General features: G+C 37.0%; 1 protein-coding gene and 2 non-coding genes across 3 annotated transcripts in view; all 3 read right to left on the minus strand.

Annotated features, from left to right (window-relative positions):
- EIF3A (eukaryotic translation initiation factor 3 subunit A) overlaps positions 1-26126 on the minus strand; it is a 32533-nt gene continuing 6407 nt past the window's right edge. The window contains exons 3-22 of the mRNA XM_072971971.1: positions 25966-26102; positions 25410-25573; positions 23725-23924; positions 22104-22312; positions 19952-20123; positions 17084-17188; positions 16615-16713; positions 15406-15522; positions 14971-15156; positions 14005-14352; positions 13463-13567; positions 13272-13385; positions 11755-11877; positions 11057-11210; positions 10304-10488; positions 6665-6753; positions 5360-6045; positions 3113-3326; positions 2191-2372; positions 1-1249 (exon numbers count right to left, since the gene is read on the minus strand). Of these exons, the coding sequence (XP_072828072.1) occupies positions 1020-1249; positions 2191-2372; positions 3113-3326; positions 5360-6045; positions 6665-6753; positions 10304-10488; positions 11057-11210; positions 11755-11877; positions 13272-13385; positions 13463-13567; positions 14005-14352; positions 14971-15156; positions 15406-15522; positions 16615-16713; positions 17084-17188; positions 19952-20123; positions 22104-22312; positions 23725-23924; positions 25410-25573; positions 25966-26102 (3819 nt within the window). The 3' untranslated portion in view covers positions 1-1019. The remainder of the gene's footprint in view (positions 1250-2190; positions 2373-3112; positions 3327-5359; positions 6046-6664; positions 6754-10303; positions 10489-11056; positions 11211-11754; positions 11878-13271; positions 13386-13462; positions 13568-14004; positions 14353-14970; positions 15157-15405; positions 15523-16614; positions 16714-17083; positions 17189-19951; positions 20124-22103; positions 22313-23724; positions 23925-25409; positions 25574-25965; positions 26103-26126) is intronic.
- On the minus strand, positions 15840-15969 carry LOC116282538 (small nucleolar RNA SNORA19). Its single transcript, XR_004192076.1, has one exon. It is a non-coding gene; the product is annotated as a small nucleolar RNA SNORA19 (small nucleolar RNA).
- LOC116282539 (small nucleolar RNA SNORA19) lies at positions 16858-16986 on the minus strand. The gene has a single exon (XR_004192077.1). It is a non-coding gene; the product is annotated as a small nucleolar RNA SNORA19 (small nucleolar RNA).

Raw genomic sequence — 26126 nt, forward strand, 5'->3', positions numbered from 1 at the left:
TCAACACTAAAACAAATTCTGTAAGTATTTTATTTATCGTTGAAGAAAAAACACAGCAGCAAGTTCTGTGTTGGCTTCAATAAGACCGAATAGTTAATCTTTAACATGGCTACTACACTCCAAAATTGAAGTCAACACAGTCATTACTACAAATTACTTGTTGAAAGAACCTATCCTGAAGAGAAAGGAAATCAGGAAAAAGAATTTAAACAATTCTTCCAAACCACCACATTTATAAATATTGTCATATTTAAAATGCTTGAAGGCATGAATTCTCCATAAATGGAAAAGCAGTTTGCTATTGGCAAAAGAAAAACTCAGCAATAGTTTACTAAATGCTTTAAAATTTCAAAGCTGTATCTGTTTTAGATTCACACTTGAGCAGTATTCTTGTCATCACAACAATGACTGCACATTGCTTTCTACTCACCCTCTCGAGTAAAACCTGCAGAAAATCCCACTGTATCCAATGTGTGTAATGTTTACTGCACTTATAGTAAATCTAAAAACTTTCTAAATTTAGTAAATAGTAAATACCTCAAAATACCTAGAGGCATGTCTCAACTGCTAATGGTATGAAAATTGTTTCAGCTTCCTGCTTCAATCTTCAAATATCTTCAAATACATTTTCTATAACAGAACCATACTTCATTCCAAATTAATATCAGATATTTCAAAATCAAAAGAAAAAAGATCAGTTCCATACCAAGATACAGGTGTTACTCAATACCTGAAGAATTCACATTTTAAATTTATTTTTTACTTTTTCTTTTTTGTAAACAAATGATTGATGACATAATGCCAAAACCTTAAATTCCGAAACATTGCATGGTTTTCGAACCTTCCGTGGATACGGTGCATGATCGATCTATTATATAGGATTAATACAAGTTCATGCTTTTTGTGTTATGGTGAGACAACAGTAAAGAATCCAATTTAGATTGGTTGAAGCACAAGTATAATCCTTGAATGTGATCAAACCTATGTAAGACATGAGTTTGAATCCACTGTCTTGAGACTTAACGTCGTACTGTGGTCCACCCGTCTTCATCAGTCTCATTTTTAGTACGACGAAGAGATTCCCTGTCTTTCTCAGCTCTCCATGAGGGCTTCTCTTTTTCACCTTCTCTTTCTCGGTCTCGATCTCTTTCTCGATCTCTTGAAAGAGCTGGAGGAGGAACACGACGAGGGGCATCCCGCTCTTCTGTCCGGTCATCTTTCCTGTCATCAGCACGTCTCCAAGAACTTACTAAAAAGTTTAATTAAAACAAGAGAGAATAAACTTGTACCACATTTTATTAGTTCACACTAAATAGAGCTTAAGTAAAACAAATGCCTCAAATTACTTAAAAATCCTATACTGAAGATAATGATGGAGAATCTCCATTAAGAAATAAAAGCTAGGTGTTAAATAAATAAATAAATAAATAAATAAATAATAAATAATAAATAAATAAATAAATAAATAAATAAATAAATAAAAAGCTAAATACACTTTAATCATTTTGATACAATTTCTGAAAAAACCTTTAAAACATACATCCTTAGAAATGTAAGCTGGCAAGCAGGAAGAAACCACTGGCCTGGGAAATATCCTAATTGCTTAAAAAAATTTAGGCTAAAGTGACAAAATTCTGGCTGAATAAAAAATTTCTAAAGGGTTTTTGGCTCTTTTTGAAGAAAATTTAACAGCAAATAAGTAAAAGAATGTATTTCATTATGGCTATAAAAGAAGAAATACCCTTACAATCCAGTCGTACACATAAAATAGCAAAAGCTTGTGAGACAATGACTTACTTCAGTGCAATGGTCATTTAAAAAAAGTATTTCCTACTAAAGTTTCAAATGTTGCCATTTCAGAGAATGTTTTACACTTTGTGCTTATCCACGAGGACCTTACTTTTAAATAACTGATAAATTGTTTCCTTGTTTACATAAAATAAATGTTTTACCAATATAGATATAGCTTACCATCCAACGTAGTCTACCACTATACTTCGAATTTGAAGATCTAAACTTCACAGAGCAATCGTTAAGTTTGTGAGAACTATGAACTCTAAATGGAATAAACTGATCTACTGCCCATCTTATTTTTGGTGTTTATACAAATTGACAAGATAGTAAAACGTACAACCCCCCGTTATTCTGGCTCCCCAGGGATTTCTGGTCACACAGAAAGAACACCTCTACCTTCCTCACGCTCTGATCTGAGAGGAGGTCCCCTTCGATCTCGGTCATCTCGTCTTTCTCTTAGATCACGGCGATCGTCTCTCTCACGGCGGCGGTCATCCCGATCCCTGTCATCACGACGACTCGCGTCTCTCCAGCTTGAAGATTCCTCAGCTGGTCCTCGTCTCCAGCCACCTTCATCTCTGTAGCCATTCAAAATGACATGGTAGGTTCCGTCGTTAGACTCCATGGGTAATTATAAGTGAAAATATCCTATCCATCTTGGTGCGCAAAGAGTTTGCAAATAATAACAGGAATAAAATTTAAACACGTGACTTGACTGCAAACTGATGCCTCAGGCATGGAAGTCAAATGAGAATATCTGGATCTGCACCGTCCAACACAGTCGTCGTTAAATTAACTAAAATAAAACCCAGACATACCCTTAGCATCGCTAACTCATTCCAAATGCTCACTGGCCAGATGCTGGCTACCAAACTGGACACTACATATATATAGGACATGTTCATCCTTACAGAAAACTGTATTCAAGTGTGCTTGTCTAGATTAGCACAAAGCCACTTTGCTCAGAAGCGCAAGCTAGAACTCTTAACCAATAGAAGTAAAGGGGCTTTTCATAATTTAAAGGCAATAAGCTGGCCTCAACCACAGGGGAAAACCAACAGCCTGGTGAAGACAACTTGAACTGGTTCCAGTGCCAGAGTTACACAGTCTATTGACAGCCACACAGCTCAAGCCTCCATGTCTTCTTCACTTTGTAGAGGAAAATGGTTCAATTAGATGACATCTGAAATTTTTTTTTAATCTGCACTATGATTCTAACTGATAAACTGGGGGGAATGAGGAGCACCACTTTTCAAAAATAGTTGGGAATGCACAGGACAGCACTGAAAGAATCCTAACTGTAACGCGGATGTCAAACCTAGGCCGTCTGAAGCGGTCCTCTCGATCCGCGTCTCTCTCTCTGTCCCTCTCTCTGTCTCTCTCTCTCTCTGGGTCCCTGTCGTTCTCGTCACGATCTTGATGGTCTCGGTCTCTTTCTTTTTCCCTGTCCCATTCACGGTCTTCTGATGGTCTCGATTCTCGAGGTGGACCCCAACTCTCTTCTCTGGCTCTTTCTTTTTCTCTCCATCCACCTATTTTTTTAAAAAAAAAAGAAAAAGAACTTTCAACTTAATAACAGATTGGCAACCATGAACAGAGATCTTAAGGTTGACATTAATCCATCACCATTTTAAATGCTAATTAATAATGCCATACTCCAACCTCATTTTTTAAAAAGCCTAAATCCACTTACGTCATTTCACAGACTCCCCTGCTCCTATTTATGTCTACCTATTATTTATTGCTTTTCTAACATATAACATATAGGAACTTACATGGCCTGGGTTAAGCATTCCTTATGCAGAGATTCCAGGTATAAAAATCAGTTCTGATGGCAACTCATTTAAGCAGAAAACTTAAAAGGGTGAAGGGTAGGATCTAGATCTTCGAGAGACAGAGCCCCAGTTATGAGTTCATTTATTTTCTGCAACATTTTCAAAACCTTTAGAAGCAAAAAGACTCTTTCCTGTTATATCGCTGCCCACCACCATTTACCACCTATGAAATAAGAATAAATCCTTTGGCCTTGCCCAATATCTCACACAGCCATGGGATGTCCAAATTTAGGAACATTATACACACGCGCACGTGCACACGCGCCAAAAAAGGGCAGAGATTTCAATGAAAACGTATTATAGCTGCAAAGCTATAATTATCATTGTCACTAACATTTATATTACTATGTGCCACAGCACTAGTCTAAACCCTCTGCAGGTATTAGCTCATTCATTCAAACCAGTTCTCAGCTGAGGACGAGCAAGGCAATGCTGCCTTCTCGCTGCAGCTCTCCTACTTAAACCTTTTGGTGGTCTTATTTAGTGCCACGTTTTCAGTCTTGTGCTTTTTGTTGGTGATTTCAGTTTTTCAAATGTGCCCCCAGCCCCACCTCCAGCATTGTGCTAAAGTGCTGTCCAGTGTTCCCAAACACAAGAAGGGAATAATAGATATGCCTTAGGGAGAAAATACACGTTGCTAGATAAGCTTCATTCAGGAATGAGTTACACTGCTTTTGGCCATGAGTTCAAAGTTAATGAATCAATAATATTTATTAAATAAGTTATCTCTAAACAGAAAAATAAAACAAGGTTATGTATTGATTGACAAAATCTGTGACCAGAAGGCTTACAGGAACCTAACCTGTAATTTCCCTTAGGAGCAATGGTTTAGTATTCAGTGACTTTATAAAAATTACTATCTTGACTTAATGCAAATGTACGATCATTCCCATTTTGCACAAGGCACAGAAAAGTTAGGTGCCTTGCCCAAAGTCACAGAGCTTCACAGTGGAATGAAGTGAGACTAGAACAAACAGAACCCACTAAGTGTTTTTAAAGGCGAGGAAGCTGCTAAAATTTGCATTTAGAACAAATTACTATGGTTACTGAAGATTCACAAAGAGGATGAACAAGCAGAGGAAACAAGCAGAGCAAAGGAGAGCTCCCAGATTTCTGGCTTATACAATCAGAGGGACAGATGTGCGCCTGAAGAGAAGCAGAGAAGCAGGTGTGTGTGTGTGTGTGTGTGTACAATCCCATGGTTGGCAAGAGTACAGACATGTTCAGTAAGCATATTTTGTTTGTCATTATTTATACAGGAAGGCTCGTCCAGGACGTCACTACTTAAGGGCTGGCGCAGGAAGAAGAGCCCTGAAAGAAGCAGTCAACAAGGCAGAAGGAAAACTAAGTGCACTAAAGCAGAAAAGGGAGTGAAGTTATTTGGTGTGAGCGATCTCACAGGCCAGCTTTTGACATAAAAGTCACTATGGAAAGATAAAAGGTGAGGTAATAAAGGAAAGATAAAAGACCAGTTTATCTAAAACTAAATAATACAGCCCAATCTGTTATACATCCATTAGAATTTCACTTTAATCACCTGAAAAATAACACCATTTACTTAAACAATCAAAATGTAATTAGTCATTTGAGATTTGAGTTCCTCTTCTGAAATAACCTGCTATCCTCTACAGAACAGTGGAGATTAGCTGGTGTAAGATTTCACTCCGTACTTGCAAACCCATCAAGCACTCTAAAGCATCCATCTGCTTTTCTGAAGACCAGAGTTTTACCTGGCTTGACAAACGGTCTCCAGGGACCAGGTCTCGAGTCATCACTTCGTCTGGGAATCCGATCGTCATCAGCCCGTCTCGAGATCCGGTCGTCGTCCACGTTTCTCCAAGGCCCCCTGTCGTCATCTGCACTGCGCCTGGAAATCCTATCATCATCGGTACTCCTCCAAGGTCCTCGATCATCATCCAACCCGCGCCTGGGACCCCGGTCGTCATCCATGCCCCGCCTAGGGCGATCGTCATCAGCGTTCCGCCAGGATGACCGCTCATCGTCCGCACCTCCTCTCCGCGGCCCCCGGTCCTCATCCACCCCTCGTCTGGGTCCTCTGTCCTCATCGGCTGTTCGCCAGCTTCCTCTGTCCTCATCCAGGCCTCGTCTAGGTGGTCTGTCATCATCCGCGTGACGCCAGCTTCCCCTGTCTTCATCGCCAATTCGTCTGAGAGGCCTGTCGTCATCAGCATTACGCCAGGAAGGCCGGTCATCGTCTGCCCCCCGGCGAGAGAACCTATCTTCATCTGGACCACGTCTAGGGCCTCTGTCGTCATCCATGCTGCGCCGGGGACCCCGATCGTCGTCTGGTCTAAGTGAAGATTCTCTCTCTTCGTCATCCCCCAAACGCCTTGGTCGATCTTCATCTCTTCTATGCAGCCTCTCTTCAACCCTACCTTCTCCGCGTCTCCACTCCCTACAGAGCAACAAGCCAAAAATCTTTTAAGATGATCCTTTTGGGAAATATCTCACTCACTCTTAAAAGTCACTTCAGTCTAAACTCATTAACCTAACAGAGTATGTTCCAATTAAAAAAAAAAAAAATCGCACAAAATTCAAACCTTGTATCAACATAAACCAATAAGGAAACAACTGCCTTAAAAAGGTATCTCTGGTCTACAACAAGTACCTTATTTAGCAATTTCCAAATCCATTACTACAAGCTTTCAAAACTTAATTTCTGCATAAGGGGTTATGACCAGCACTCTTACCTAGCACTAGCAGTCCTTTTAAAAGACGGTTTGATCTAACTTAATTCAAAGGACAAGAAAAATACATTATGAAATTGTTCATTTTTACTCTGAACTCAACACTATTAGTTTAATTAAAAAAAAAAAAACTGAAGCCCATTTCTCAAGATGTTTGTAAGTCAGTAATTACAGTAGCACTGAAGTGAACTATGAAAAACATACCAGTAATACACATGCATAAATTCACAGCTCTTTTCCCTACCCCAAAAATAAACTGTTAGAAAAACAGTAAGATATTAACAATATCTCTGATTATTTGGTACTATTTTCCTTAACGCTACTTACTTCTCTGGTGGGCCTCTTCTCCATTCAGAATCTGCTTCAGGTCCTTTTCTCCATGTGCCTTCTGAATCTCTATCTCCCCAACGAGAGTCCTACATTCACAGAAGTTAATAAGAGGCACTACATTGGCAACACTTACTACAACTACCAGTATTACCATTCAAGTGCTTTTGTACTTTACAGTAAACAATCTCAAGTTCTTAAATACAAACAAGCTTTAAAATTCTGTTTCAGAACTTCTAGATCAGACTGATAGTACTGTGAAACTGGTATTCTCATGTATTGCTGATGGCTTTATAAACTGATAAAACACCACTGGAAAGCAATTTGGCAGCATGCCCCTGGACCCATTCAAATTCTACAGATTTCCTTTGACCTAGAAATTCCCTTTCGCAAAAAAAAAGTCCAGTGCCCCAAAATGTACATCACAGTGGCAACTCAACAGAGGTGGAGCCAATGGACTGTCCAGCTGGGGACAATTACATTATTTCCCTCTTCAAAATATTACATTGCCTTTGCAAATTATGGAAAGGTGTGAAGAGATACACACTCACCCTTAAGGTAAAAATGTAACTGGTACCACTTTTGTAATGGACAATGCACACAATCTTAATACAAACACCTTTGACACAGTGCGACTGATCCTACAAATGTAACCTGTGGCCACAATGGGACAAGTAAGAATACTCATGAAGACACAAATAATATCTAGGGGTAGAGTGGGAGAACTAAAATAAAAATCTAATGAAGTTTAGAATAAGTATGACCCCAAGTAGGTGAATAAAAGGATCTTTATTTAAATTTTAAAGCGTCTTGAAAACAAAATCCTCCAGCAGCAGCTGGTGAGAAGCAGGAGAGAAAAACAAGAATGGCCAGATCGTGAGTCATCAGCCATCAGCAGCTGCTGACTCTGAGCTGTCTCTTAAGATGGGAGTTGTTCTAAGAGACTTTCTCAAGTGGACCTTGTGGGAGAAGATATGAACTCAACTGTCAATGGTAACTTATGGTTACTACAATGGAGGGGACATCCACACCTAGAAGACGACAGTTCTCCCATCCTCCACACTCACTCTATAAATTAAACTCCACAAAGAATTCAAGTTAATCAGGTTTCACGGACAAATATTTGAACTTTGAAAAAGATTTTAGGGATGGCTATGACAGACATTAAACAAAAAAGAATTCTAAAAAACTAACATTATCACCAAAATTTTTAAGATAGTTGATAGATCTAACAGCAGAAAAGGCCCTGCTGATGTATAAACAGAACAGGAATCTCAGAGAACCAGTCACAAAAGGACAAAGAGATGAAGACAGTAAGTGAAACATTAAGAGATAAAGAATAGGACATTTTTGAAAGGCCCAAATAAAGAAAAGGAGGGGAAAAAAAATTCCTGAGTTAAGGAAATTCTATCTGCTCTAAGCTAAGGAAATAGAAACCTGACAGGGCACACATGTCAAAAAGGATGAGTAATAAAGACCGTAAGCTTAGGCACCTAAACATGATTTGGTGAAATTTTTAAACCCTTTACCCTAATGACAGAGGAAAATTCTAAAAGCTTTCATGGAATAAAGCAGACCATCTAAAGAAGTAACAAGACCAAGACTATTATCCTCCTGCCCATATGTGACAGTGAGGGTAAGTCTCTAAACTTCTGAAGGAGGACGATTTTGAACTGACTGGACCAATGCACCATTCATTGTTCAACTGTGAGAAACAAAACCTCTTTTGAGACATATCCAAGAATATTTGATAAAATATACAAAACAAAACAAAAATTATCTGTAAGGAGGAAAAGATGATCTACGATGGAAACATTTTAAACTAAATTATGTTTGCCAATACGGTTGTAAAACTTAATTAATTCTAAAGAGAGAGATAACATTGTTTTAATGGACTGGAGGCAATAAAACTTAAAGGCACGCTCAAAATTTTGTTTTGTTCTCAAGAGAGGAAAGAGTTCTCAAAATTTAGACTGTGAAAGTTTAGACTTTGAAAAAAAATAGATGGCAATCACTAAGAGAATACAGAAAAACATGAACAGAGAAAAATTCTTAAGCTTGGCTTAAAGAAATGAAGGGGTGGCAAGGATATGGAAGCAAATAAAAAGCTCCAAACCAAAGGTTAGGAATAAAACCAAATGTAGTATGTTACACCATGTTAAAAGTGAACAGATAAAACTAAAGACTTTCAAACTGAAAGAGAAGAGGGGGTCCACAAAACAGTTAAACAAAAGGTCGAAAACAAACAAAAGGATGAACACAGATTTGCAAAAACTAAAAGAAAAAAATCTGTAACCCAAAACCATGCAGTGATTTACCCCATTGTCTTCAGAAGATGAAGTAAATTAACAGGATGCAGCAAATTAAACACAATAGCTCTGAATTCATACATACACACAGGACAACAGAAAAAGAATACTTATCCTACAGAAATTAGCAACAGTTAACAAAACCAAAAATCTACCCAGACATTATAAAACAGAAACTGAAGACCATACAGATAACTAACAACAGGTCCTCCAACAAAGAGAAGCATCTGATACAGGTGTGGGACAAATAAAGAAGCAGAGCAGGCAAGAAATCGTTACCTCTTACCTTAAAAAATTAGCATTATTTTATTTAAAGGGCAGCACGGGCACATCTCAGGAGAAAACGAAGAGCATGCAGGCAGATGTCACAAACACACGATAAAGTGTTAACAGTAGCTCAGAACAGCTAGAGTACAGGTGACTGAGAAGAAAATGGTGACAGAAGAAGCTGATGAAAAAAGCAGCAAACCTAAAAGGCCTTGAATGCTAAGGCATGTTTTCTGCCTTTGGCTCTAAGCAATGAGCACCAACCACAGGAAGGTCTGAAACTGCAGAGCAGGTGTAACAATCAAATATGCATTATGAGAAACCAAGCAGGCCACAACACAGAGGAATGCCTGAAGCTGGGGGAAGATAACGATCAGGGAAAACAGTAAGACCAGTAAGTAATACAAGCAAAATTAAAATGTGAATTAAGGCAGGAACACAGGGACAGAAAGGAGGGAAGGTGGATTCAAAACAATGTGATTAAGTGGTTAATAATGCCACCACCAACTAGGGAATTAGAGACAAAAGACAAAGGGGGTAACATGGGTCAGTTCTGGACATGAGTGCCTATTAAAAATAAAAATTTGGAGCAGCATTTGAATCACCTGGTAATCTTGTTAAAATGCAGGTTCTGATTCAGAAGGTTTGGCACTGGGCCTGATACTCTGCATTTCCAATAAGCTCCCATGGGATGTTGAATACTGCTGGTCCCCCAGATTAATCGGAGTATCCTCAGATCATCTTCCTAATTCATACCAACTCCTTTCAAGGAACCAAAACAGACCCCCTTCCATACCACTGTTATCTTTTGTCAAATACTTAAGTGTTTCACAGGATTAGTTCCTACCTGACAAATATTCCAAACTGAAGTCCGTAAAATCCCAGCTTTGCTAATAAGACAAGTTTAATTCCACCCCACCCCCTTAGGAACCTCTGTCTTTGGGAAGATGAAACAATACTAGACTCTAGAAGAACAGACACAGACACGCACGAACAGGTGGGTCATGCAAGAGATCTGGCTGATAAACATGCATCACATAAAAACAGCAATGTCTCTGCTTACCTTCCTAGAAAGTGCATCATCACCAAGTCTTCTCTCTTCCTCCCTACGACGTTCCCTTTCTTCTATTTCCAACTCCCTCTGGCGTTTTTTCCTTTCTACTTCTTCCAATTTCTTGACTCGCTCCTGATATTCTCGAAGTTCTTCCTCACGCTTTGCCCGTTCAGCACGCTCTCTCTCTTCTCGCTCTATATAACGTAATAGGTTACGAAGTGTGCCTCGTACCACACCCTTCCCCTAGTGCTAGACCTACTTTTCTGGTATCAAACAGACAGCATAATGTAGAAGGAAATTCCCTTTAAGAATTTTAAAATAATTTACTATCAGCTAAACTTGAATATCAGGAGACATTCAAGAAAACAAGTTTACGCCACTCAACACAACTAAAGTGATAGTAGAATCCCTCCCTGGTTCCTGAGCATCTGGGATGCCAGATAAAGGATCATTGGAGACTTCATCTGGTATGTCTTCCTCAATAAATGTTAATATTATACAGAATACAGGGATAAAAATTAAAAAGCAGTATTAATTTTTCAAAGAACAACAAAACATGGAAATAAGCTGGCAGACAACGTAACATCCTCAGATATCAAACTGCAGAAAACTAAGAGTCAGGTTCTCAGAACCTGAAAACTAGCTAGCTGCAGTTAAGCCAATGATCTTGGTCCCATGTTCCTCTAGCTTCTAAGTAAGACTGTATAAACTGGACCTGACACCATCCTTGCCTTACCCTTCTACCTCGGTCCACACAGCTACCTTTTAGCATCTGTTCTTCTGCCCTCCTCTGCTCCTCCTCCTCTTTCTCCCTGTAGTAGGTTATTCTGCGTTCTTCTTTACGTTGCCTTTTACGTTCTTCCAAGCGATTATGTCTTTCTTCCGCTAACCGCTCTTCAAACTGTTTAAGTTTTTCCTATAATTGAATGGTTACCAAAAAAGAAAGAAAATCAAATTTTTAAGAGCTGCAAACTGGCAGTAGATTTTATGTTTATAAAAGCATTGCAAGTTCTGTGGAACGATGGAAAGCAACCTTCCAGTATAAAAACCAGAATTTCCAAATGACCGAAGTTTTTCTCTCATGTCAAATTTTTGAAAATTTGAGGGGACACTATCTATACCCAGTGGATTTTTATACAGAATAAATCCAATGATTAAATTAGAATCTAAAAGCAGGACACTTTGATCTAATTTTTTCCCTTCTGAATCAGAGTAAACAAACGTTTGTATCAAAAGCAAATTTTATGCAGTCCACTTTCACCTTCGGAAAAATTTGTTCATAGTGATGATTACTTAGCCTATGGAATATTTTCAAGATATCCCTATGAAAATATTATTTGAATGACCATTATGAATGTTATTAGCTCAAGACAGAATGTACCACCATGTTAAAGAATTCTTAAGGCAAAACTAAGAAGCTCATGAATAAACAAACGTTTCCCTCAAACCAGTAAGTTTACCTCATAAACAGATTGTCGTGCTGCCTTGAGTCGCATTACAAATAAATCTCTGTCTTCAAGCATTCGTGACATTCGGTTCTTATGTTCAAGAGCCTTTTCCCGTTCCAGCTGCATCGTAGTAATCTGCAAATAAATGATACGAAGTTAAATTTCAAAGCATTCATTATGTGATTACTAATTTATCCCAAATTCCAAGCTCTTTTGCCCTTTTCAATTTTGAAATGTAAGTATCATGTGAGCCAACATGTCATGTCCCAAGGAAGACAATCAGGGACCGGAGATGGATAAAGATGGCTTAGGGCATCTCTAAGGAAGTAAGAGGAAAAACCAAAATATATATGACAAAACAAAATAATAAATATCTCATGGTATATAATAAGCACTGTTGTTTAATTATTAAAGGCATTTTCTTCCTTGAAAACTGGAGGTGTTTTTAACTGGAGGTTAAGGCAGAATGAAGCAGGATGAACTACTGATGTAAGTAAGAAAGCTTTTCGGGGAGTGGAGGGGAACAGAGTGCATACTAAGCACGCATGAGGTCCTGGGTTCAATCTCCAGACCTCCGTTCAAAATAAAATAAAATAAATCCTAATTACCTCTCCCCTCCAAACTAAACCAAACCAAACAAGGAAAGAGAGAGAAAGCTTTTCCTTTTGGCTCCCAGGGAAACAAAGGCTTCAGGGCACAATGCAGCAGATCTCCAGTATTTTAGCTGGTCTCTAACACTGGTTTCTAATTTTATGTATTAAAAGAATTATCACACAAATACCAACTTCTAAAAAAAAAAAATTGGAAAAACTGGCAACACTAGGCCCAGAAAGACAACAATCCATTGGAGCCATGAAGAGGCTGCATTCTCCACACTGCAACCACCACAGGTATGTGTTATCTCTTGCCTGTGGTTATTTTTTTAACCAGAATGAGGTCACCTGTTTTTACTACAAATCTGTAAGCATTTGCAAACCTTACATTTGTATCATTAGATGAATACATATAATATAGACTAATAAAACTAAGGAAGGAGCTATTTAGTCACAAAAGACCACAGATTGTGTGATTCCATCTGTAAGAAATATTCAAAATAGGATATTTAGAGACAGAAAGGAGATTACTGGTTGCCGTGGCCAAGGGGATGGAGAGAAAATGGAGAATGACTGCTAGTAGGTCCAAAGTTTCTTTTGAGGTATGTTCTAAAATTAGACCATTGCACAGTTCTGTAAATATACTAAAACCACCAACTGCACACTTTATTGGTGAATTATGTGGCATGTGAACTGTATCTCCACAAAACTGTTTTTTAAAAAATGAACTTTTCAACTGTCCTTTTTATTTTACAGGTTTCATTTTTTTAATCTCTATTCTTAAAATATCTATCCACCAATCTGTCAGTATGTAGCCACTGAAGCACCATTTCTGACAAAATACAAAAATCAAATCTGAAACCTTGGTTCCATTACTGGCAGAGGACTTAATTACAGCTTACAGTCTAAAATACTACAATTAAATGTAAAACTTACTCTTTCTTCTTCTTGCTGTTCCCAAAGATCCATGTCTTTAATTCTCTGTTCTTCATAAGCACTCTTAATCAAAGGGATTTCTTCTAAACGTTTAGCTCTTTCAAAATAGTCAATCTGAGTATCATGAAAACAAATGGTGTTAAAAAAACCTTTTAACTTGGCATGTGAAGTTTACCAGCCCTTTCATTTACCTTTTTTTCTTGATTCTTCAGGCGTTCCTGAAGTTCCTTCTTTTCTTTTTCCAGTTGTTCAACCTGCTTGGCCATGATGAAATCTGGATCCAATTCTTCAAGGTCCTGAAAAGTAATATAAATGCACCATAATTAATAACATTAAAGTGCAAACAGTCAATATGGAGCACCATTTCTTTCTAGAAACAAATCCTAAATTGCTTCTTTTTTAACAATGAGCAAATGCTTGCAATGGGTAAACTTACGCAATATAAAAATGTTTCACAATAGCCTTATTTCCACTCGATTGTGGAGAAAAATTATGTAATCTTAATGCCTATTTCTTACTCCTCCATTCTACATATATCCAAAATCCAATTCAACAGTGGTTAAAAACTGTAGTCACTGAAAACAAATGCTTAACTTCAGATTAAAGAACTAGCTGTATCAAAATGAGTGAAGTAACCGAATAACCAAAAATAAACCAATAAATGGTAAAGGGCTTTGCTTCTAAGAGACCTGAATAAAACTTAAACGTTTTTAATGCATAATATACTACATACTTCAATATCAATATCTTTGAATGCTTTGGCACCCAGTTCTGTTTTCTTGATCTGCTCCAAACGCTCACGAACAGTTTTCTTTTTGATTTGTTCATGTTCCTGTAAGATACGCTCCTTCTCTCTCTCCTTTGCTTCCTGTCGCAGCCTCTCTTCTTCAGCCTTCCGTACTTTCTGAAGTTCAGCTTCCCTCTGCTCCAGTTCCTCTTTCTCACGTTGAATATTCAGACTCTCAAGACGCTCTTTCCTTTCCTCAATTGTCTGACGGCGAGCCAAGATTCGCTGATGCTCTTTCCGTGAATTTTTAAGGTACGCAGTAACAGCCAACTGATGCTGTTCTTCTTTCTCTTGCTTCAAAAATAAATGCATCAAAAAAATTTTTAAGTGACACCCCATGGTATCAGACATCAAAACTATTAGTATATAATCCTGATGTATTACCGTTACATGTATTTGCATTTAGTAACAGAATGACATTATTCAAGCTACTGGTTCCCAGTATCAAATACTATGGCACTACTTCTATTCAGAGTCTTTAAGAGCAGTGACATAACTGAAGCACTTTTATCTGTCAGGCTCTTTTCTTTGAACCAAATTTACTTTAAAGTACTCAAGCCAAGGAGGAATACTAACAGATAACAGAGCTCACAAACTATAAACAACTTAAGCGGAGAGGAAAAGCCCAACCCCAGTGCTATCCGGAGAGTCGTCGTACGTGGGGCCTGCTGTTGTCTGTGACAGTGCTCCTGTTCCCACACTACCTGTGCCGTGTATCTTCTACCCCATGGAAGGCAGTGCAATGATCTGTGTATCTCATGAAGGCATTTGATAAAATACCCAAACTATCAAACACAACTGAAAAGGAAATATGTAATCAACCCCTTCTCTCAGACATCATCTCGAACCTTTTTGTGAAAGACATAAGGAACCTCAAAAATTCTGCAGTCCGTTTCTTCCAAAGATGCATACCAGTATATGAGCTGGCTTAATGACTTCAAGTGCTTTTGCAAGTACTGAGGACATGGCTGTCAGCTGATTTCTTATCTGTTCTGAAGGCATGCTTTGCAGATGAGGACCAATTGGAGCATCTTCTCGAGTAGCGTAATTCAAATCAGATCCAAAACTAAGGGTCCGAGAGGTGTGGTCAATACGAACCTTTGAAAATTAAATGGTATTATCAATAGTTAAATCCATAAGTAAATATAGTCATTTGACAAAGGAATAACTTATGATTAAAATTTCAAATGAATGAGAAAAAAATTAAAGAATGTTAAATATCAAAGCTAGAAGATTCTTTCAGTAAAGCCTCAAAATAGTGCCACTGTACCAAAAGATGAGAAACAAAGAACGTGTGTTGTTAGCCCTCAAAGGCCTCCAACCTCCGAGTCCTCCTGAAGCACCTACCTGCAGGTCACAGTGCCTGGCAGCATCTACTATGGCCCGTTCCAGTTGGAAAGCATCAACAAAAGGAACCAGAGAAGTCAAACGAGAAAACTCAATGCTCTGATAAATTTGTGCCACCTGTATAAGAAACACAAGGTTAGTAATAATAGCTATCATGTATTCAGCATTTTTTACGTGGAGTCTCGTGACAACCATGGAAAGCAGAAATTATGCCCATTTTTCAAAGAAGAGAAACTGAAGCTCAGAGTATCTATATTAACAACACATTGCTGGAGCTGGAATTACAACCCAAGGCTGTCAACCCCAAATCCTATGTTTTGAACCATCACATAATCCTTTCAAATCCTAGTTTCATAAAACAAAAAAGCCCTAAATGGTCATGTATTTGTAGACAGAGACCTGCTACTTACCAAATTCATCTGAACATTTAATAAAATTGTCCGAAGGAGACTGGCAGCATTACTATTTAGTTATACTGCTAATTAACCTCCAACTATTTATATCGCACATAAGAAATAACACTGCTCACATACACAAGAGAAAGCAGGTCAATGAAATGTGCACAGATACTTAAGTGAACATGTAACACACACCCCCTCCGCCAAATAAAACAAAGAGATGACAAAACAGGACCATTTAAGCTGTATTATAAACCATAATACTCAAATTTAAGTACGAGGTTGGACTAAAATATGTTAAAAGATTGACATTACTTAGGGAAAAAAGGCTATCTTGTTCACTACTGGTGAAAGTCTATAAATTGAATCTTTGAGGATCTGGTAAAGCTTTAAGTGTGCAGACTATGACTAATTCCACTTCTTAGCTATAGAAAGTCACACAAGTATGCTCACTGCTGCAACTTTTCCTATTAGCAAAAAGACTAAGATTTCCATCAACAAAGTTTGAATAAACCACAGTCCCTTTAGACAATGAAAAACTATGTAGGCATTAAAAGAAACGAGGTAAACATACATGGCTAACAAGGAAAAATATACAAAGATAGTGGTCATCAAAAAAGGAGACAAAAACAGTTATGAATTATGTAAAATAATTGTTTCAAATCAGACTAACAAAACTAATTTTTTGGGGGTGTGGATAGAATTTGAAGAGGCCTTCACTTTCTAAACCATTCCTAAATTTTTAGTTTAGTAATTTTAACAATCAAGGGAGAAATTCCAGTTCTCACATAAAACATTTTTTTTTCTTTACCTGCTGCAGAAGCCGGAGTATGGTGTTGTTTTGCAGCTGTGGGACGTACTGCTGTAATTCTGGTTCCTTTTCAGGTTGTTCTCTAACCCAATTTAGAACCTATGAAATCCATTAAATTGAGAGAGATTATATTTTCTATATAACAGATACTGAAACATTTGCGAAACTTTTCAATTTTCTTAACACAGAAAACCATCACATAAAGAAAAAAAACACAAAATGTAATAATATGAAGCTACTGATTCTTGTCTGAAGGTGACTGACAGCAATGGCTAAATCAGCCATGCTGCTAATTTACCTCCAAAGGTTTATTTAGCACATCAGAAATATCTTTTCTCTTGACATAGAGAAAAAAGACAATGAAATGTGCACTGAATTCAAACACATAGGAAAACACTTCTCTCTTAACAAATAAAGTATAACCTAACTACAACAGGGCTGGCTACATGGTAATATAATCAAAGCTTACCTTTGTGACTCTCTCACAGAGTTTTAGTGGGTTAAATTCAACTTCCAGCCAATTGTAAAGGTCTTTTACTTCTGGGACAACATATTGTAGCACGTTGAATCTAACCTACAGTAAACAGAAGGTTTAACTGCTGAAGGTATTTTTCAACTGGGATTCTGAACTGATCATAGTTAAAGAAAAATACAAGACTGGAAATCTGGGCAATGACTGAAAGATTATCAAGCCTCAACCTCCTTTAAATTTACCAAAGAGGCATCTAGGACCTTTATGTTGAGTCTCTTGCCCCAAATTATGTAGCTCCCTATAGTGAAACCCCACAAGAATTTAAAAAGAAAATAAAAACTCATCAACACAATCAATAAAATATTTACAAAAACAAGTTGTGTGGCCAATACAGACTAACTTATTATTAGTAACAAATAAACTACCAGAGGTAACAAGTAACTGTATCACACACAAGTTATCACAGCACTACTTATAATCGCCCAAACTCAAAACAACTTTGGACACACAGGGATAGGTTTACATAATTATATAGAAATGGTCAGAAAAAGAACAGCTACATTCAACACATGAATAAATTTCACAAACGGTGAGGAAAAGAATTTCACGTATTATTCCATTTATATGAAATCCAAATTTCACATAAATTATACAAGCAGGCAAAATTAATCTGGTGTTATTAAGTCAGGACAGTGGCTATTCTTGGGGGAAATGGGAAAGTGGTGACTGGAAAGGCCTTCGGAGAATTTACCCAATTACATTCTATGATTTTTACTTTTTAAAGAAAGTCATAGTTTGATAACATTTTAAGTTCTTATTTGAATAGACTAAACTTCCTTTCACAATAAAGATGCCGCTTGCATAACCTGCCTCACAAAGGAGACAAGAAAGTGGCATAATTTTATAAACTCCGAAACTGCTCATAAGCAAATCCTCTCTTACCTACAGCTCTAACTGTATGTAACGCATGTGACCTTTATCCTTCACTTGTTGGGATCTGCTAACCCAAAGAGAAAAACTGCAGCGACATATCAAGACTCCAAAGCACAGGGTATGTACCCGCTACAGACCAGGTTCCAAACTAAGGCAACTGCTGGCAGCCTCCATCTCCGAGAGGATGTCCAGACACTTGAGCACCTTAGTCTAACTCCAATCCAAAATGGGTACATGACTGATGCCCTACAACATATGAATACTTTCCTTGTCAGTGCCCTTACATCTTTTTCAAAATAAGATGTGATATAAGCATTCAAATAAAATTCCCCTAGCCCTAATTTCATTCCTATCTAGAAATTATTCTAGATTTTCCACTTAGCCCCCTTTCCAAATAAAGAATATGCTGATAGGCTACCATAATTTATTGAAGCATATTTCTCTCTAAAATTAATAATAAACTGGCTTTCTAATCTAATAATCTTTTATGAACTTGATTAATTTGAGTCTGTTCCTTAGATACTGAAATCATTCTTTTGGTGATTATGAATTCAGTTATATGCATCCAAAGCTCAGGTCTCAACCTTGAACATATGGTGAACTCATTAAAATTTATAAAATGCCTCTTGGCAGTCAACTTATTTATTCACCTGGTACCAACCAGTATCCTCCTTATAAACTTAAACACTTATCTATGGGCACAATGAGGATTCTAATCAGGATGTCCCAGCTACCGACCTTGATTCCACCAGCACTGAGCCCTGAATCAGTATCACAACAGATCAACTTTAACATGAGTGGCATGTACAGACATGGGCTCAAGAGATATGAATTACACTTCCAATTTGTTTTCAGTATTAAAAAAAAAATTAAGACATATTTACTAGGAAGATCTCTTCCTAAACACAATGCTGTTTTTATTACATTTAATCCTATTTCAGTCCCATAAAAACCTGTCTAAACACAAAGTTGATTTTTGCAAGTGGCAGCAGAATAAAACGAGGCATACAAAGAGAGAGAAATACTACTTCAGAGATTAAATCTTTGCAAAAGTTGACCACAGAAGGAATCTGTCTTGCTACTATAACAGAGAACTATGCAACAGGAGAAAACAGTTGCCATTTAGAAAAGTATTCATTTTTACCTAAATTGATTGATTCTGTGAGAAAAGTAAGGCCTATCTGTTATCTCTAGTAACTGTCCCTCTGTTTCTCTTGTCCTAAAGTAATTTGCTGAAAGTGTATCACAACAGCCAGTAAGTCAGACTATCGCGAATCAGAATCCCTAACATCTAAGCTCCTCTAGAGTGCAAATGCCATGTATCACTTGCCCAGCACGAAGAGACTCACATGACAAATTTCCACTGAATTAAAGATTCCAATGCAAAACACTGAAGATACATAAACCTTAGGTTCCATATTTTGAAAATTAGTATATACAGTGGGTAAAACATAGAAAAGTGCATTTTAAAAAGCACTTCACACACAATTTCAGTGCACAGCCCTGATTAAAAACCAATGCCTTAGCAACAGACAATGAAAGTTTAAAAGAGAAAAAAGTTGGAAGTATTCAGCTGTCCAGAATTGGGCTTAATCTACTTTACATTCCTCCCTAGCCGTATCCGAGTAATACCTGTCAGCTTGGTGTTTTCCTACAGCCCCTGAAACAAGCCATGAACCTTCCTGCCCATCGTTACTTCCACTCTCACTACTCCTCTGACCTAGTCCAAGTCTCATCATCAAATTTAACTCCAGCTGAGATGAATCACCTCAACTGAATACGATGCTGACTTACACCAGTGGTTCTCAAACTTGCCCGTGCATCAGAAAGCCCTGGCAGTGCAACGGAATTTCCAGCATGTCATCATAAATTATAAAACCTAACCAGACAGCTTTCTGTTTAAAGCCATCAGAATACTAAACTTATACCAACCATGTCATTAATAAGGCCAATCCGCGTTGGTGGAGCCTGCAGGCCTAGCAGTGTTGCCAGGCGACGCTGTTTTTCAACTATAATGCCGTCCATATCCAAAAGTCGAGCAATGTCAGTACGTTCAGGGGTGATAGGGATGGAAAGAGTGGCCAGAAGAACTCTAGTAGACATTCTGGAGAATAAAGTTACAATCTGTTAAATCTATAAATGTTACTCGATAAGCAGAAAGACATTTCTCTTTAATCACCTAGTAAAATATGCCAATGACAGAACACGCACACCACCACGGGGACCTGGACTCATAAATATTATTCGTCAAAGCACAGGATTAATGAAAAGATTACTTTAATTTCTTTAATTAAATTGTATTCCTTTACTTAATTTAATTTCTGTCTTTCTTTAGAGCTATGCTAAAAGGAATACTTCATCTACCCACTTAGTGTGGTCAATGTTGTCTAGCTACAGAAAAAGACTAGAGGTTAAAAAGGCAGAAGACACATCTGTATACCCTACACTTCCTTACAGAAACAATTAAGGTAGCTTTTAAAACTAAGGAAAATGACAATAAGAAAGGGGGAAAATTACAAAGAACATAAGTGAACACAATTATGGGAGACGCGGGCCAAAAGCTAAATTTTATCTTCCGTAAAACAAAAGAGAAGTCAGGTTGAACTTAGAGCACCAGAGGACACTAAGGATTGTGGGCTCTGGAGCCGAAGAGCCAAGGGAAAGAATCTGAGCTTCACCATTTCCAAGGCTGGGACCTTAGAGGCAAGATACTTAATTTTCTGAGTCACGAGATTGTTGTAAAGATTAAGGAAAACAACACACACAGAGCAATAACGATTATGACGGTACTCTCACAGTAGTAATGGGAGAGCATAAAAACACTTTGAAGAAAATCAAGTTTTTCATATCCTAAACAGACATGGATTACGTAAGAGGTAGTGAATGACCTAATGAGCACTGTCCTCAAGAGTTTCAAAAAATAACTCAGCCATAAAAAATAATGAAATAGTGCCATCTGTAGCAACATGGATGGAGTTGGAGATTGTCATTCTAAGTAAAGTAAGCCAGAAAAAGAAAGAAAAATACCATATGATATCACTTATGTGGAATCTAAAAAAAAAAAAGACAAATGAACTTACTTTACGAAACAGAAACAGATTCACAGACAAAGAAAACAAGCTTATGGTTACGGGGTGGGGGGTGAGAAGGGATAAATCAGGAATCGAGATTTGCAGATACTAATATATATAAAATAGATCGATAGCAAATTCATACTGTATAACACAGGGAACTATATTCAGTATCTTGTGGTAACCTGTGAAGAAGAATGTGAAAACAAATATATGTATGTTCACGTATGACTGAAGCATTATGCTGTATACGAGAGATTCACACAACATTGTGAACTGACTACACTTCAATAAATACATATATATATATACACAAAGTTTCAAAAAATATATACCAGAAAAATTCATTTAGTTGGTTCCATGCATTGCTGTAAAGCTACAATTTGGTGTACATAATTCTACTAGAGGCCAAAATAACATGGTCTACCAATAAGAGATGGTATGTGAGTTACCTAAGTCCAACTGAAATGTGTAATAAAAACCAAACATAACTGAAAGAAAAGTATGCAATGTTAAAAAATAAAATGGTCTTTAGATTATTAGGTTGTAGACTACATGTATATAAAAAATGCACACACCAAATACTCTATAGTTAGGGAAAAGTTACTTGATAGAAGTATTCATTTTTTCGTCTAATTAGCTCTTAGATTCTAAATACCTGTATGTGGATAGAAAGCTCATACCTTAACACTGTCTTTAATATTCCATTTTCTCAACTGGAGAGTTGGTTATCAGATAAAAGACAGCTACTGAAGACGAAGACTACTGCCCAAGAACAATGCCTGGAGACACTTTTGGTAGTTACAACTAGAGAGATTGCTAATGGTATCCAGTGGGTAAACCAGGGATGCTGCTCAAGACCCTAAATGTACAATCCCCCACAACAAAGATTTAACTAGCCCCAAACATCAGTAGTGCAGAGATTGAAAAACCCCAACCTAGAAAACACTACCATGCCACTTATAAGATATTCCTTTCATAATTTCAATACTATTCACCGGTAACATTCTTACCTTTGCATCTCTTCTTGTGTAAGATTCTTTCTCATTTCTCTAGATAGATGGTAAAGACGATGGAGCGTAGATGCATGAAAAAGAGCATTTCCAGATTTCCAAAACACAGTTGAGACTTTGTTATAGTAATTTGCCATCAACTGAGGTTTGGGTGGTTTTTTAGACAAGGAGAATAGCCCATGAATATCTTCCACAGCTTTGAATGCTTCCTAAAATTAGTGGTATAAATTATAGTCAGTGCATACTAAACAACAACAAAAAATATCTAACTCAAATCTCTTTATGAAACTTAAAACACAGAACACTTAAGAACAAACGAGGCAAATAAAATGCCTTCATGTGTGATTATTTTTATTCATCTTTTAATTTATTATCTGATATAGTTCAGAAAAACGTCACAACTACAAAAAAACTAAATCCTGGGTGGGGGGGCGCCCTCAGTGGTAGAGTGCATGCTTAGCATGCACAAGTTCCTGGATTCAATCCCCAGTACCTTCATCAAAAAATAAATGGACCTAATTAGCCCCCCAAACACATCCAAACAAACCAAAACAAGAAAAACAAAACAAAACAAAAAAATCCTTAAACTTCTTAAACTGCACAAACCTAAAACAAGGTGTGTATTATCAGATCACTTGAGGGAATATATTATAAAAATCTGGAACAACATAAAACACAATATAGAGGTTATTTCTGAGTGATAAGATAATGAAGGATTATTTTCTTCCTTTTATTCATCCATTTTTTCCCTATACTAAATGTTTACTTGTCTTCTACAGAACTTTTTTCCTCTTTAGTTAATCAAGTACTATTTTAAGGGTGTCCCTACAGAAAAGGAAAATATTAGGAGGAGAGAGCAGGAAATCACATTTTCACTTGGCTGAAAAAACTACCCATTTTTGGTTTCTTACTTTGCAATTTCAATTAGATTTGGGGAGGGTGGTGTCAAATATATAAAAACAAGTTATGACTACAAGATCATGCGAAAGAAAATGTCTTTGCAGAATTCTTAGAGTAAGAAGGCCACGTTGAGGACAAGATTCCCAACACTATTGAGCTCTCCAATGTAGGATACTCGCCGTGCACGCTGACTAAGCCAAGGCAGCACTGAGAAACCCAGAACCTAGTGCAGCACTTCTCCAACTATCTGCAGTAAGGGGCAAATCTGTCTTTGTAATTTCTAACCTGTCATCACCAATACTTTTATAAAATACAATAAAATTACTACAAAAATAAATCGGACAGACAAACTCAGATTTTTAAAATATGAGTAAACCGACACAAAACTACCATGAAATTGTCACTTCAAAAATTTCATACATGCATAGTCTATACTTATTTCATCACCAGGCACTAAGGCCACACTTTCAGCACCAAAAATGAACCAAGTCCGAACAAGATTACATGACTTGGCTCAGAACTGACACCAGGCATTTAGAACCAAAATACCTGAGATTTCCCATCCAGAACTCTTCCTACTCTATCAGACAACCTTAAATTCATCACCCATCTATTGAAATTAACCAACAGATACCCAGATGCAAATACTTATTAAGAAGGAAAAAAAACAGTAAAATGAGCTGTTACTACTACAAATAAAAGCTAATAGTTCACAACATACCTGCCACAATTCCATGCTGATAGCACTGTCCAACTGAACAAGCCTGGTCTCCAAATGCATGGACTGGCTCTCTGGATTATTAAGATTGATTGCTGTACTTTGGTTATGGTGGCGTTGAATCTGAGACAAGTGCATTCTCAAATTGTCACACAGCTTACGGAATTCAGCCTTACGGGTATATTGGAGGCAGAATTTGAAAGCTGTAAGCATAATTGTAAAATAATTAGGTAATTTAATTTCCACCATCAAATTAAGTATTTGAATAAGTTTTATTTCAACAAGATTTACCAAACTCACCATCAGTCTTTAGAAGTGACCTGTGTCATAACTCACTTCATGTGCCCTACCACCTTTTTAGACATTTTCATCAGTCCTGATCTAGGACTAAAATATGGTTCTGGGAGAGTTTATAAATGGGAAGATATTCAAGTTTAGGTCTAAGAGGGAATCACTTTTCAAACACTTACCACTTCAAATCCTAAAAGAACAAAAAAATTCTGGTCTGAAGTACGATGAACTTTGTTACCTAATTTACATAGAAAGCAAAAAGTTTCTGCACTAATTAAAACTGAATAACACAAATCTGGGATTTATGGTAAACTAATTTCAACTGTGTACACAGATATAAGTGTAAATGAACTACTTGTTCCATCATTAAAATACAAAGTAATTTTCTACTGTCATATATGCAATACTAGAGTAACATTTCTGGATATCCTTTGTCCTTCCCTTAAGAAAGAGTATTTCTACTTCAAAAGGTCTAAAACAAAGGGATGAAGTTTAACTTCAAGTTATGCTTTATCTCAACTGTTACCAAAACCTCCTAGTTTACTTGTGTTAAACGCAAATTCACATATGCTAGCCACGTGAGCAAAACAAAACACAGATCCTAAGACTCCAAGTAAAATATTGTTAGTCACAAAGTCACTTAAAATTTGAATAAGTGAATGCCAATTATCCCCATATTAAAAAGAATGGCAACACAAGTGTGTTCCTAAGGCCAAAATAAGAAAAACCAAGAGCCACTCTCAAGTCACATATAGTTAAAAGGCTGAGGGGAAAAAAGGCTGCATTGACAGCAAGATAAGTGACAGTAAGGGAAAGAGACGAGATTAGGAACAGACTTAACACAGTTCTTCAGATTAAAAGTGCACGCAGTGTTAACTACTAAGTACTTTTTATGATGATCCTGAGTCATCAAGGTTTAGTTCTATATACAGTAATACTATTTAAGAAAGAAAAATGTATTTTTCATAGAATTACGTAAGTTTTCAGGAGCTTAAAAAGACCTTAGAAATTCAGTGTATGGTTAAGAATCTTGCCTAAGAATATGCAGTGGAGTCAAAAGTAGAACTCAAGTTTACCAGAAAGCGATCAAAAAGTTCAAAAAGTTAAGTTTATCCTTTCAGTCACTTGGAAAATTCCAAAATGACTTTAAGTCACTTGGAAAGTTCCAAAATGACTTTAAATGGTCTTTCAGACATCAGGGGAATACAGTCCATATAGAACTAATAAAACAAATTTCTTACAATCAGTTATTTAATATTCAAATGAATGCTAATCATGTTCCAATAAGAATAAAAACTATGTAAAATAAGTACAATGGAGAAAATGTTACCTTTAACAGTTAATCTTTTGCAAAATCTATCCTTTAAGTCAACGTTTCAAGTCAGTTCTTGTTTTACCTTGTTGGGCAATATCATGGTAGAGACGCTCCACTCTAGAATTGTTTCGAAGAAGGTCCAAACACTGTCTGTATGATTCCCACAGGAACTTAACCCATGGAGTTAAAAGTAATCTGTCAGTACGATCCTGAGTGTCTTCACCACTTACAGCACTTAGGAGAACACTACAAAAATATTTTAAAACATTGAAAACAATTTTAGACATGGTTTCCTACTTTGCCACTTGATTATAAAACAAAAACCAACAATGATCATTACAAAATAGTTCAAATTTTTCCTACAACTTTGGACACAACTTTGGACTAAAGCTATCACTTAGTGTCGAAGTATTTGAATTTCCAATCTGTATAAGTTAGCATACACCCTCCTATCTAATAGCTGTAATTTTCCACTTCTATGAATTATGAACAGTGCATGACTTTTGGGGGTTATCATACATTTAAAATTTCAAAGATAAGCACTCTTTCTAATAAACAGCTACTTCAAATGGGGATGATGGAGACATATGTAAAGAAAAACACTGAGAAAAATGTATTTAGCAATTTAACCCACATACCTCTCAGGGGTTTGAATATTATCCAGATCCTCTATATCTAAGACCATCTGCTGGGATTCTTCTTTAGCAGCTTCAGTTTTCTCCTCTGCCAATTTCAAATATGCCCTAACAACATCCTCTAGAGATTTGATGTTCACCTAACCAAAAAAATAAGTAAAATA

The sequence above is a fragment of the Vicugna pacos genome, chromosome 11, assembly GCF_048564905.1.
Source record: "Vicugna pacos chromosome 11, VicPac4, whole genome shotgun sequence".
Taxonomy (NCBI): domain Eukaryota; kingdom Metazoa; phylum Chordata; class Mammalia; order Artiodactyla; family Camelidae; genus Vicugna; species Vicugna pacos.